Source organism: Chroicocephalus ridibundus, chromosome 6 (genome assembly GCF_963924245.1).
Source record: "Chroicocephalus ridibundus chromosome 6, bChrRid1.1, whole genome shotgun sequence".
Taxonomy (NCBI): Eukaryota; Metazoa; Chordata; class Aves; order Charadriiformes; family Laridae; genus Chroicocephalus; species Chroicocephalus ridibundus.
Genome location: NC_086289.1, coordinates 35,810,761 through 35,825,504, shown reverse-complemented (window position 1 = coordinate 35,825,504; position 14,744 = coordinate 35,810,761). Strand labels below are relative to the sequence as shown.

Genomic DNA, 14,744 nt, shown 5'->3' with positions numbered 1-14,744 from the left:
CATTATTGAGGAAAAGAAACAAATGCAGAAATGTTTGTGTGTACGTGGATATATACCCAGTTGTGCTTGTTTAACCAGATACATCAAAAAGATTTTGTGTCTCTTGGCATAAGAAAATATTTTATCATGTTCTTTAGCCAAGGTTCATTAGTGTGTCTAACATTGAAAATATTAATGTCATACAGTTCTCCATAAATTGGAAGTACATGGAGCCTTTGAACATCTGTGCATTTTGAGTAATTGCGTCAGTGCCGGGACCACGTTCATGCACCATAAATATTTGAGGGCAGTGGGTCAAGGTAAAGAATAGGAAGGACAGAGTAAGAATAACTGAAATAATCTTTTTGGAGGATGGTATTTGATCCTAGCAGGTCAGGCCTTCTGTTATAACCAGAATGCGTAAACATTAAACCTTAAAAACAGCTTCGAAATGAAGCAGGTAACTTCTTCCTGCAGTACAACAGTCACTCGACCAGAATGACACCTGCATTTTTGGTTTCATTTTACAATTAGCAAAATGTATTTTCAAATTGTGCATAGTAAAATTCCAGCACTTGTAGAAGATGACCTGAAATTCAAGAACCTGTGTAGTAAAAAAAATAAGAAGATGAAGTGTAGAGGTTTAAGATGATTCTTAAAAAGACAAGTAATGTTTTGAATAACAAATAATTTATGCAAAATATGTTACAAAATCTAAGATGCTAAATAAATAACCAATACAATGTATTGTTTTGACACTTTGTTTCCACTGAAAAGATAGTGAATGCAGATTCATTTGTTAACAATATTTTGAAGCTATTTTTCATTATATTTGCCTTATATTTTGTACAAACAGTTGAACTGTAATTTTAAATTTCAATATTCTGCTTTGAAGCTACACGAAAATATGGTGGGATAAACATTCAGAAAAATAGATTTGTGGTTATATAATTTCTCTTTATTATAAAAAAGTTGCTTCACCATATGAAACTTTTTTCTCCTATATTTTGAAAGGCTCGTGTTCCCTTTTATATTTCACCAAGTCGGCATGATATAATGCGTTTCTAATTTCTGTAATCTTTTATGATTACAACATGAGGGTAGTATTATAAAAGTTATTCTCATACAGTATTGAGAAGTCTTGAAGATTTAAAACCAAAGAATGGGATATAAGAATGCTTCAATCCAGATATTAAATGGTAGACAAATAAGCAATGTAGTAGTTGTTAAAGTCTTAATACTACATCGTTTTGTATTTAAAGGTTTTTCATTTTTTTTCTTAGATTGATGTAGCATAATATTAAAGGGCTATTAACCTTTACCGTTTGGTCCAAATTTCTGTATTTTTCAGCAAAGTAGAGGTTTCTTACTTTTGAGTAACATTTTACCTTCTGGGAGTAGTATAAAGGCTTGTTTCTGTTGCCACTTGTGTCAGCAGCGGTCTTTGACAGAAGCAGGTTTTGGGCCCATTCGTCCTTAAGTAGAAACACAAATGCCTGATTTAGCAGGCTATGCTTTCACAGCAGATTTTGTAAAGACAGCTGCCTGTGTAAATCTCCTGTCCGTATTGTCTTGCAGAACAGGGAGACTTTACAAAACGTCATCAGCGTCAGTTAACAGTTGCATACATAAACTTTGTTGTTAAAATATATGTGTTTATCATAACATTTTTCTGATTCAGAAATCAGGCTGTATTTCAAGGCAACAGGTAAGTTTGAGGAGACTTGTTACTTTTTTTTTAGATTTTCATTTATAAGAAAACTTGGCTGTGTATTTCAAGAATTTCTTAGAAGTCTGAATAGTTAAACCCTCCTTTTGGTTAATGTATTACTTCTGGAACCAGTAGATAAAATTCTACACATTAAACACGGTAAAAACGGTGCATATTCTGCAAAGGACAGAATTTTAGATTAAAGTTTTCTGGGCACAAAAGCGGTAACAAAATGATCCCTACAAAACAGAGTAACTTAATAACACAACAAATAACTTTTGTTAATTTGAAACTTTAGAAACTGAAACTTGTAAAGTAAGATGTAATTAAATTATGGTACTGTCCATACCAGCTGTTCTTGGTAATTGAAACTTTACAATATGAAAAATACATTACATCTGTACAGTTTATACAGGTAGGTAGGATGAGTTTTGAAAAAGATTCACTTTAAGGGTCATACTCTGAAGTCAAAAAAATACTGCACAACTTAACTAATTACAAATTGTAGACTTGAAACAATTAATCTTTGTGATTCATTTTTAATTTGAACAGGGATCCTAGAATCCATAATATGTCTTCTCACTTCTGTCCATAATGTTACATAGAATTTGGTTGCAGCCTCTGCTACAGGGAAAAAAAAAAGACAACAACAAAAAACAGTTAAGCCAGCTGCTGACTGTGTTCCTTGATTCGTGCTGTTGTTGTTATTGTGCTCAGATCCAGATCAGTTTCTAGGTGTGTTTCCACTGTTTCTTCCTGGTTATTCGAGTCATAGGGCTTGTGAGCAAGCAGTTCGTGGTGTACTCCACAGTAACTTATCGTGGGCTGATCGTAGGCAAGAAATGTTGACACATTCATAGACAATGGTATCTAGGGGAAAAACAAAGATGAAAACCAGCCAATTACCGAAAGACACAATTGAATTGTGCTTGCCTGAATTTGATGTTGAAGAAACAGACTGTCTAAAAACATTGGCTAATACCAAATACAGTGCTGCACGTAAAAACATCTCTTCCGTCTCTCTATGCCTCTACCCCCTCCACTCCACCCAAACCCTGGTCTCCACTAGGGTTTTCTAAGCCTAACAGCTACCACCTTTGATCTTGTGGCCCAGGACTACCTGTGTGCTCAAATGTGTTTGTGAGGATTAGGATCTGATTGAACTCAAATTATCTTTAGAATGCAATTAACATCTGCTAAAATCAATGTATCGGGGAGGAGAAAGAGGGGTGACTCAATTTGGGGATATATGGAAGATTTTAGATGGATTTTCAAGTTTAAAAGTGGTTAGTGGATCTTGCTTGAGTATATCAGTGGGTGTGATACCTTTGGTCTGCTGGGAAATACTCACAGATGACACATTTCCTATTATTTATAGCATAAACATCAATTTGAATCTAGTAGCTTTCAGTAAATATTGGACCACAGTAGATCCACTGTTATGCTGTGGTAGCTCTGGAAGCTTCCCTATTGAAGTTTTAATTCAAATTCTTTAGGCTGAAAAGTTATTAAAATTTTTTTTACTATTTTCTTGGGGATTTTGAACATACTTCAGCATAGAATTATTTACAGTATAATGTAGAGTCAGAGGTGAAATTAATGTGGATTTTGAATTGTATGTATTTGTATTATTAGATTGATTTTTATATATATTAAGACAATCGAAGGATGAAAAAGGTGACTATATTGTAATAGCTGTGTGAGTCATGCTTTAAAGTATTTAAAAATCAGATTTCCAGTCCATTTTAAATTAGAGAACGACTAATATTTGTGACTTTTATTGCTCTCCTGCTGTTATTTTGAAGACCGACTGAAATGTAATAAAACTAAATATGAAGACAGCTCATATTTAAAAGCATTTTAATTTGAAATATGAAATAATACAAAACAAAACTGTTTCTCGTTAGCACAACTGGTTGATACATTTGGATGTCCCACCTGTACCTCTACATGCTCATGACAGCATGTTGGAAGTCCCATTATAAACACTGCTCATAAGCTATACGAAACAAGGAGCTAGACTGAAAGATATAAGGAAACGGATGGCTCTTCTACCTACATATCAATAGCTCATGAAGAGCTAAACATCATCCAGTGTATGTAGCATATCATGTGATCACACTGTCTGAATCGGAAGAATATCAGTGAAACCTGTGACAAAACTCTATCTTCATAGGATAGAATCAGAAAACCAGTGGAATGTACCTTTTCTATCCTGACTCTTGTATTTGAAAGATTTGATGTTAAAGCCACCGTATTGTATCATAGGTGTCTGGTGATCTGTATCTCTTCACTCACAAACATTGATGAGCTCTCTGCATTTCAGGTAGCCACCTTGGGTATGTTTTATTTATTTTCCTTATGATGAAACACTGGATGAACACCTCAGGCTTTCTTAAAATAATGAAAAAACTTTACCTGAGGAAGAACTCTGGCATTTTAAATAAATGTGATAAGAAGAAATGCTCCAGATTTTTCCTCCTCCATAAACACCAACAATAGCTTTTCTTAAACTATTGAACACTTCCTTTTACAGCTCGGAATGTATTTCCTAACCTAATTTCATGAGTGTGGCACAATGTTGGATCGTGTCACTGTGGGCATGGTTTACTTTTGGAGGCTGCAATGCAGTGAACACATCCTGTCTTGGGAAGCTTTGCTCTCATGATAGAGGCAAGGCTACAGTGCTGTGGTATGTCCTCATCATTACTGTGATCACATCCAGAACCTTGGCGCCTAAGTGATCTCCTCAAGTAGCAATATCAGTACAACCAGTGCAATTTTTCAGCTGTACTGTAAACAAGACTGATCCCCTTCCTCACAGGTTGATTGCCTTCAGTTCCCATGGTACTGTAGGGTAAAAACATCTCTGGTCCTCTTTGTACCTAACCTAAAGGCTGCCATAAATTCTGGAGATGGGATGTTAGCAAAGCCACTTCTATCTCCATTCATGTTCTGTTGACCAGAACCTGCTTGAGAGAGAGAGAGGATTTCTTGGTGAATGAACTGCCTTAGTAAATGATGAGGCTAGAAGGCATGACAGTCCCAGAGAGTGTACAAAAATGAAAAGTGATATAAAGGCTCTGGCTGTACAGGGAGTCATGTAGATCTGCTGGTACTTACTTTTTCTCTGCCCACTCAGCTAATTTAGTCATATTTGCATTGCCCTTTTTTTACAGAAGCAAAAGATAGTGAATGGCCTTGAGTCACTAATGCCTATCCACACTTCTATGGAAACCAGACAAAGTGTTGTACAATCTGGCTTCAAATGTGCTGTTGCCCACATTTGGAATAATCAATGAAGTGATATTTAGTGCCACATCTACTGAAATAGAAGATATGGGTTAACATGCTTCATAGAAATTAAAATCTGTCTCTGTGTGTTCAGAATAAGAGCTAAGGCTTGCGTTCATTTTTGAAAAAGGTATGTTGTACGTATGTTGAACTGGAAAAAGTGTGTGTGTTATGATCTTAATACCTGGTCATATTCTCAGTAGCTGTTTTTCATGTATTTTTTATGTAATGTATCTAAATTGCTGACCTTTGATCATATTCTGTTTTCAGCAACATCAGAATAGAAAGAAGGCAGACGGGAGGAAAGGTGCACTCTGACTGCTTCAGACTTGTAGTCAGAAACAAGTTGATTATGGTTATGGGCTCCTTCTAAGCTCTCTCTGATGCTGACATGAGGGCCTTGCAGTAAAGCAACTGTATGGGAAGTTGGTCAGCAGTGTCAGGTGGGGTAAGCAAACTATGTGTGCAATTGCTTGAAATATAGACATCTGCATACATGAATTCTTTCATGCATACACGTACAGGCCTGAGTGGGGAGCCACATAGGAGGACGTCTAAGGCCTAGCTGAGATTACAGAAACAGAACAGCTTTTGATTAATGACATGTTCCTTAGTCTGGTAAAGTTTCCATTCTGAAAAAAAACTAGCTAATGTGTTTCTCCATTGCTGTTTTCTGAAGGGCTGTATGCAATTGTGTTGGCAATTCTACCTTATTCTGGGCAAATACAAACCAGGAATGATGGCACTCTTCAGAAGAATCTGCGCTGGTTCCCTTGTAACTAGGTCATTCCTGTAGTATGCAAACTCTGTACCTTCTAGAAAATTAGTAATATTCAGACCTGTTATAAAATCTCCCAGATAGTTTTTGGTTTTTTTTTCTTTTTTTTTTTTTCTGACCTACTCCTTTTCTCTTGTCACATCTTTTTTTCCTTCTTAAGTGTTTCCCCTTCTGTCTCTGTTTCCTAGAACGGTCAGGATCTGACCACCTGCCATGTTTCTTTTTAGTGTAAGAATTTGGGGAAGGAGACTTCTTGGTCACTCCAGTTCATACTGCAGCTCATTTGTAACCATCAGGCGAAGCTGCTGCCAGCTGGTCCTTTATTGCTCTCCGGGTGTGCTGGATCACTTTGGGCTTCTCAGGTTAGAGCCCTGGAACAGAGATGTCAACCCTCATGGATGGCATGGTAATTAAACAAGGAACATCCCTGTTTGTATTTCCTCCTTTGCGTTTTTCCTTCCTGTTTTCCTTCTGATAGTGGTATGTGTCTCAGTAAAATGTCTATCTCTATAAACCTCCTGTTCTCTGAACTTTTTAAAAAATTCAAATAAGTAATATCACAGTATTTGTAATGATAGCTCTCATCTCTTTGACAGCAATTTTGGAGTAAAAATCACTGCCTTGTTTAATTACTAGTGATGTGTGAACTTCATATTGTTTGGAGTTCAGGTTCAGATGAACATCCAAAAAGCCCCAGCTTATCTCAGATTTACAGTTCAGAAACCTTAAAATTGCAATTACTATTCAAGGAAATATCTGTCCTGCAAGCTGAATTTCATTGCATAGCATTAAATTTCTGGGGGGGGTGGGTGGGTATGTGTGCAACCCCGTATCTTTTCAGTAAGGAAGTCTAAAACTCCAGTCTTGTTTTACATAGAAAATGTAGCTAAAAGGTTGCATTTACAAAACTGTATAGCAAACCAGAATTGTTAAAAAAAAAAAATAATTCTGTTCAGTCCTGACAAGAGTTTAATCCAGTGTTTGGGATGTTGATGTTTTTGCATTTCTGTGTTGATCCTCACTGGCAGTTGAAAAGTTACTACAGATTAAAAAGGAAGTTTGTTTTGGTTTTTTTTTGTTAATTTTTTTTTTTAAAGTCTGAGAATTTGGTTCTGGCTTCTCTCTAGCAATTACAGAGATCTGCAGGAAATCAGTTATTCTATCCAGACTGCAGAAGCATATTCCCTTCTAAACAGATGTGAACTGGTTGGGGAGGGGAATGCTTCTAGCTGCAGATGAATATCTTGGCAGTCAGCAAAGATGGGAAAGGATCTAGCAAAGGCGTACAGCATTTATTAAGCTTCTGGTGTTGTGGCTGTGTTCTTATCTGATTGCTTGACCTTGGCTTGGCTTTCATAAGAAACAGAATTGCATTTTTTCCTGAATTTACTGTATTTAGAATTACAGACAATATTTTCAGCCTAAGGATTTTCGTATTTTGTTAAATTTAATGGACATGGGGTGTTCAAACCTCCCAGGGGGATTTCAAGACTCAGCCACAGAATCCTGGAAGTGAAAACTTGGAAACTGAAGCCATAAGGGCATAGCCACAGATCGGGAGCGGCTTAAGAATGTAGGCATGGGAAAATATGATAGGGCAAAGGAATATTATCCATGGAGATGGCAGAGATAAAGAGCTGGAAAAGCAGATGATCATGAACAGGAGGGATGAAAATAAATGAACCAGGTTGTACGCTGAAGTAAGAGAATAAAATAAGCTGAAGGCTGGAAGCAATAGAAGTGATGGAGCTCTGATATATCATTCAGAAAATGTACAGAATATAGGAATGTTATTATAACACAGGCATGGGAATATAATATATCAGCATATGGTCAGCATATGAGAATTAAATCTATTTCATATAGAAGTCAGTGGAATTTTGCTGTTGGGTTCAGTAAAAAAGAATTGAACAAGCCCTTGTAATATATACCAGGGAACCATAAATGTTTTATTGGTATGAAACAAAATTAAATGCTTTATTCATGACCACTGTGAAGAATCCTGTTATTTTAAATGAACCTCAAAACAAACCTGATACTTTACCGTTCATTATTTTGTCTTTGTGATGTATTTGCCATATTATTTAAATTTATTGGAGGTTAAATTTTGAATAGTACTATTTTTGAGTCCTTATCTAAAACAGAAAAAAGCTTGAAGGAATAAAACACCTTGGGGTTTATTAGGTAGAGAATACATTAGAATAAATTATAATTAATGTATTTAAGAAATCTTATCTAAATTGGCTCTTTCATTAATCTTAACAACCTGATTTCTGACTTTGAATTACAAGTGAAGGCAGTTCCTGTCTTCATTTGGGAACCCCCTGAATTCCTAGTTTCTCTCCTGTTTCTATACCTGTGAACCTCACTACTGAATGCTGCTCTCAGCAAAGCGTCACCAAAGCCAATTTATTCATATTTACTAGCCGATATTTCCAGGATATCTTTAATTCTACTTTAAATACTCCTTTTTCCCACAAGCTTACTTATTTGCAAGTGACTTGTCAAATTGTGCGTTGTTTTTGCTGCCTGTTTTCTCAGCCCCCTCTCAACTTCCCAACTTGCCTACTCCAGACTTCGTTATGCTGTTCTCTTTAGCACCTTCAGACATATTACCTGTTTGTCACCCTGTGTCCTATTTTTCCATATTTTTTCTCTGCGTGTTTCTTATCTTGTCCCCTACTTTTCCCTTCCATTTTTTGGCAGGTCTTGCATGTAACAAGTCCCTTATTTTCTTTCTGAAGTAGCATGTCCAGTGGCTTTCTGTGGAAGCCCTAGAGCTGTCTGGTAGGTATATTTATGAAAAGAAAGTACCTATCTCATTATGATCTCGTCCCATTTCTTTCATTGTCTGCTTCTTCAAGCGTGTTTTTACTTAAAAGTGCTGTGTCGTGAAACGAGAGGTAATTAAACTCAAGCTTCTGTTAAAGGAATAGATAAACTTGTTATAGCCAATTTGCGACAGTTGTGGATTTACAGTTCAGATCCTCCTGGCTCCTCTACTAAAATGTAACTCAGCCATGGGGGTAAGGTTACCAGAAGTTACTTTTTGGGGGTGGTGGTATTTGCATACACTGTGAGGAGGCCTTACTGCAAGGCAATGAGTACCCAAAAATTGCCAGTCACTTTTAAAGATTTTAGTTTTCCTTTATACTCCTAAATTCATAGGTGTTTGTTCTTTAAAACTTGAGTCTGCATATTTCAACCTTTCAAAGTCCAAATTCTAAAGGTCTGGGAAAGGGCAGTATGTTGTTGGATCATCTGGTGAGAACTTTGGCATGAAATGTCACAAGGCATTGGTATTAACTCATCCAGCTTTACTTGTGAATGGCAAGGAGGAGTTGTGCAAGTGAAGGAATTCAAAGAGAAGGATGTTTTCAAGCTTTTTGTGCTTCTCTCAAACTTAATTTCTACTCAGGTCAGGCTGTAATTAAAAACCTACCAAAAGCGTATGCAGTAACAATAGTTTCCAAATAGCTAGATTTTTCTTCACATAAACAGTAAGTTAACACCCTCTTGGTGAGGGAGAATTGTGTGTCCTGTTCAAAAGGCACATCTGTCCAGATGTATGTGATTTCAACATGAAAATTTCTGTTGCTCACGAACACTTGCTTTTCTTCTGCTATGGTTTTCCTTCTCTGCAGTAAATCTGGGCAATAAAGTACAGTAGTGATGTGCTTCCTGTGCTCTGCTTGGGTTTGGTGATTTTTTCTATTCCGATACGTTCATATCTAGTTAACTAAACTGGGGTCCCACACTGTGAGAAATAATGCAATGGAAACCAAACATGTATTACTATACATCTGTTTTGTGCCCAATCTTCACTGCCATGTTAGACTAAACGTGTCATAACTGTACATTCTTATCAGAGAAAGGCAAGAGCGAGGAAGCAAAGGGCAGATGAGAGGTCTGCATCACATCTGTGTTTTAAGCTTTTCAAACCATCTGTTCAGTCACACTGAACGTGAGGACCTGTTGTCTCCATGGCAATATAAGAATCGTTATTTCAAAGCTCCTATTGAAGTAGCTGCTGCTTCTAGACTTTACTTGTTCTAGTGGCTGAATGCCCTGTGTTTATATTGATACCAAAAAAGAAAAAGCTTTAGTAAATGCATGATTAGAATTATAGTCCATCAGTAACAGTATTCTTATCTGTTCAATGTTTAACATGAATTTTAAGTAATTTATGATGCAGCCCATTCTGCATCTCCTCCTGGGAGAGGAGGGTGGTGTTAAAAAGTGAAAATCATCTTTGAAAACAAAGGCCAGTACTTTTGAACCTTTGTGTTGAATGCTGGACAAGTAAACAGTAAGATGTTTTTTTTCTGGTGGATTGGAGAAGGTGCAGAGAGCATTCAGCCACAGTTGGGTTCCATGAGAAAACTTGCAAATTTTTTTTAGTGATGTCAATGTAGATTTGGTATCTTAATTTTAAAGAAGAAGGACTTGGCAAAAATTTTTCAGCAAGTTGAATATACTAGTTTTGACAATGGCCTTTACCTGTTTTTGAAATGCCAGAGTGAACAGCTACTGACAAATGCTACAGAATATCACCCCTTTCTTTTATTTTTAAGAAATAGAAGATAAGGAAGAGGAGGAAGTAGAACTAAAAAGGTTTTATTTTTCATTCTGATTCAGTTCATTGGGGTTCAGACTAAGAAGTAGTGAGCTGTGGTTTCCTACTTGCTACACGTTTTGTCTTGCACGTCGTTAGTTTTCTGAGTTTTCTCAGAGTTTGAACAAGGTGACATTTGCTTAACATCTTTCCTTCCTGCAAAGAATGAGGCATTCGTGGGATGAGAACAACTTGTGACTTGAATAGCTTTCATTGCTTGCTTGGCTTTAAAGGCAGTATGTATTACATTTTATTTTAGTTAGATGTTCATGTTAGCTATAAATGTTAAAAATGAGATAGTTATACTGTTCTGTCTGACAAGGTAAATATCTGCCCTGCCTTTTCAAGTTTTTTTTTATTTGTTTGTGTGCGTTCGTTTGGGTTTTGTTGGTTGTTTGTTTTTGGTGTTGTTGGGTTTTGGTGGGTTTTTTTGTTTGGTTGGTTGGTTTGGTTTGGTTTTTTACTTTAAGTCTGCAGGTTTGGATTATTTTTTTTTATTTTTTTTAATAACAGTCCTTCCAGTTCTAATGTAGTAAATTGAATTAGGGAAGTAGGTATGAGGGGTATGATTATGAGTAAAAAATTATGCTTTCAGTTGATGCATTGTTTAAAATATGCTTCATAATACTTAATAATTAAGTGTATATTGCCCTAAAGTATTTCTAAAAATGTTATTACAATTAAATCTGTATCTCTTGAGTGCTAACCTTTTTAGATTTCTCATTTATTTTTCATTTATATATAAAACTTGGTGTTTATTGGTAGGATCTGAAGGCATAATTACTAAAGTGTCTTTTAAAACGACAGCTCTGAACTTTGTGGGTCGAGAAGTAAATCAACAGAGATAAAGCTTTTACTTTAGATGCTGGATAAATGATGGAGTTCAAAGTATTAGCTAGCGAGCATTTGTTATGTATAGAAAAAGTTAGCTGTTTGTCTTAGTAAAGTTTGTTGCAGCTTGGAGAACCTGACCATCATACTGTATCTTAGTTATCATTCATTATTTAGCAATCAGTAGATAATCTTAAAATATTAAGAATTTTAAAATAAGAATTTGCATTAAGAAAAAGCACATGAAAAAAGACACCTTTGAAAAGTAGATAATATATTTGTAGGGAGGTCTCAAAGAGATGATGTTTGTAAGCCACACGTATGTAGGTAGATGTGTATATTTTCTATGCATGCACTTGTAAGTCTTGTGGACCAGCCCTAAAAGAGGTCAGTGCAGCTCCTTCCATTCTCCTCCGGAAGTTTTAGAATACTAAAAAGAAAACTAGACTTTATTGGTATATGTAGAAGGAAAGGGAGCTGAATGAAAGGAACCAATGAGATTAGTTTGATTTATATTATAGGTTTGTTTCATGCTTAGGGGAGGTCCGTCCCCTTGAAAAAAACCCTGTTGTGTCATAAAGTTGAAGAAACGAAGTATTACAGCTGAGTCTAGAAAAATATGTCCAAGCCAAGCTTAGTTAAATGTTAGTGTGCCTTGTTTCGTTAAATACACTAGGGCCTGGTTGTGCAGGATGTCTTGCATCCCCAAACTGAAGGGATGACTTTGTTTAGGAGAGCTCTGAGGAGAGTAAGGTCTGTGCATGGGATTCTCTGGTATTCCTCTTAATGAACAAAAATCTCTGAAGTGTGGCTGTATCCAATATCTAATCAATTTCAGCACAGACTGCAGTTACTTTTACAGATTTTCATTAAGCGTGATTGTTTTGGTTGATAGTTGAACTTTTTGGCCCATCATAGGGCTATAAGTAGGTTTTTTTGAGGACTCCATTCCCCAAAGGTTAGATTCTCGTATTTTGGATAGGCTTGTGTAGAGTGTGATTAATATGATCTTATTTTCTTTATCCTTCTCTAATTATTTTAATGTAACAAGCAATTTTAATATCCCCTAAGTGCTATAACAGGCAATCTCATTACTTCTCATCAGGCTTGTTTACAGAGAAATAAAACAGCAGCGAAATAAATAACACTGAATAAACCAGATGTTGAAGTATTACCTACTCTAAGTATTCATAACCATGAGTCAGACTCTGAAGAAATCATGAGCCTACCTTAAGAAAAGGAGGTTATTTTAGTTGATATAATCTTTAGCTTCTTGTTTACGGTTTGGTGTTTTTTTGTTTTTGGGTTTGGTTTTTTTGTGTGTGTGAACAGTTGGGGAACATTATATAGCTTTTTTATGGATGACCCAGTGGTAGGGACCTTAGGAAATATCAGGAAACTTGATAATACTGATGATATAGATGTCTTCTTTTCTCCACTTTGCCCTTTCTCTCTCTGTTACCTCCCAGCTGTTAACCTCTTCTTTCTTACTTCTCTTGTTTTATTGTTTTACCTCTATTTCTGTCTTTAAGAGGAAGCATCCTTCTTATTGTTAACCATATTAATCATTGGTGTAACCTCTCCATCATCCAGTTATATTGTTGTTGGCCGCCATTCGTCTATTATCTCATTCACCTTTGCTTTTCTTTGTATTCTACTGCATCTCTGGCTACTTTTCAGTACGGTGCCCTAATGCTCTCTTTCCTTAAGCATCATATCCCAAAACATGCTTTCTTGACTCCAGGAAAGGAGACAGGAAAGCCTGGTGGTGCTGAGACAAACTCACAGTGAAACCTCCTACTGCAGTTTTGAATTTTGAGCGTTTGCTTTTAGCCCTTAATACTTAAACAGTTCTCCCGCTGAATGGACTGTGATTGTGCGTTTCATAGTGTCCAAAGTCTGATCCTGCCAACTGTTGCATGCAGATGTGACTAGCCTACTAGAATGAGCTGCTTGAGACATCCACGTAGTTAATCTAGTGTTGGTATAAATTGGCGTTGTATGGGCCAACAGATGCCAGGGCCAAGAGATTTACAGATCTGAAGGGAAGAGAACTTGTGCTATCTCTGAGAACAAAGAGGGGGCCTTATTTACTCTGCTAGTTTGATTTTTCTCTCTCAAAATGTTGTGTGTAGAAAACTTAAGTTAAACTGGATGTATTTCATTTGAATTCTATGATAGCTTGTAATTAAACTGGGGTACCAATTTAAAAAAACACAAAAAACAACAACCAAAACATGATCCTTTCAATCCTCTTGTGACATTTCTGGAGAAGAGGTTTTCCAGTCACATCTATAGATGGCAGAATCCTATCCACAGTGTTTTTGTAACTGAAAAGTCATCACACACTCTCAGCAACACAGATGTGCTGGCAAAACCCTTCATGCAGCTGCAGCCATGCTTAATTTTATTAGCTTAGCTTCTATCGGTCAGGACGTTTTTCAGCTGGTGCAGGAGGTCTGCTCTTCCATTGTTCTGATGAGTGTGGTTTCTATTACAGCTCTCTCAGCTGACTCTCAGTAATATTGAGGTATTCGCTGGTCAGAGATACGTTGTGATATCAGGCGTATTCCTATGTAATGAAATCTCACGTCCCAAGAGCCTTGTGAAGTGTGTAAGAAAGACTAAAAAAGCCCCGAGTAACACCACTAACACCCCCCCCTGCTTCACCTTACCGTTCTCTGATACCTATTTGTACTGCTGCATTATTTTGTGTGGAAATGCTGATCAGTACTCGAGGTTGGCCCAAGCATACCTGTATATATATGGCATGTGTGGATTCATTTAATAGGCATATCATGAAAATGTCTCTCTGGGTGTAGTAAACTACTTAACAAAGAATGAGAGTGTTGAGTGTGTGTTTTTGATTTAATTCTCAAGTGTCTTGCAATATCAGTTCCTCTTTTTACATTTTAAACAACCAGTTTCCATGATGTAGTGTCCTCTTGTGCACAGTGTTCTCAAGCAAATTAATAAATAAAATTAAAAAAAATCTAACTTACATTCATAGCTTGCATCAGCTTAGGATATGAGTAATATTATTTCAATGACTAATCCAGACATACCTGTCAGAGATGGAAAACCTATACTGAGACTGCTTCAATCCATTTGCTGATTTTTTACTGTCCCAAAGTCCCTTGAAGTACCTGACTGAAATCCAAATGTGGTCCACATAGAATCATTTAGGTTGGAAAAGATCTTTAAGATCAGCTCCAGCCATTAACCTAGCACTGCCAAATCCACCACTAAATCATGTCCCTCAGCACCACGTCTACATGTCTTTTAAATACCTCCAGGGATGGTGACTCAACCACTTCCCTGGGCAGCCTGTTCCAATGCTTGACAACCTTTTCAGTGAAAAAATTCTGTGTAATATCCAACCTAAAGCTGCCCTGGCGCAACTTGAGGATGTTTCCTTTTGTCCTATTGCCTGTTACCTGGGAGGAGAGACCGACCCCCACCTCGCTACAACCCCCTTTCAGGTAGTTGTAGGGAGCGATAAGGTCTCCCCTCAGCCTCCGTTTCTCCAGGCTGAG

General features: G+C 36.8%; 2 protein-coding genes across 6 annotated transcripts in view; one reads left to right on the top strand and one right to left on the bottom strand.

Annotated features, from left to right (window-relative positions):
* Positions 1–14,744, top strand: part of CTNNA3 (catenin alpha 3) — a 539,182-nt gene that overhangs the window by 163,328 nt on the left and 361,110 nt on the right. The gene's annotated exons all lie outside the window — the stretch shown is intronic.
* LRRTM3 (leucine rich repeat transmembrane neuronal 3) overlaps positions 744–14,744 on the bottom strand; it is a 90,545-nt gene continuing 76,544 nt past the window's right edge. For 2 of the 3 annotated variants that reach the window (XM_063338121.1, XM_063338120.1), the window contains one exon: positions 744–2,560. In XM_063338121.1, coding sequence (XP_063194191.1) covers positions 2,351–2,560 — 210 coding nt within the window. In that variant the 3' untranslated portion in view covers positions 744–2,350. The remainder of the gene's footprint in view (positions 2,561–14,744) is intronic. The other variant, XM_063338122.1, reaches the window with a different exon arrangement.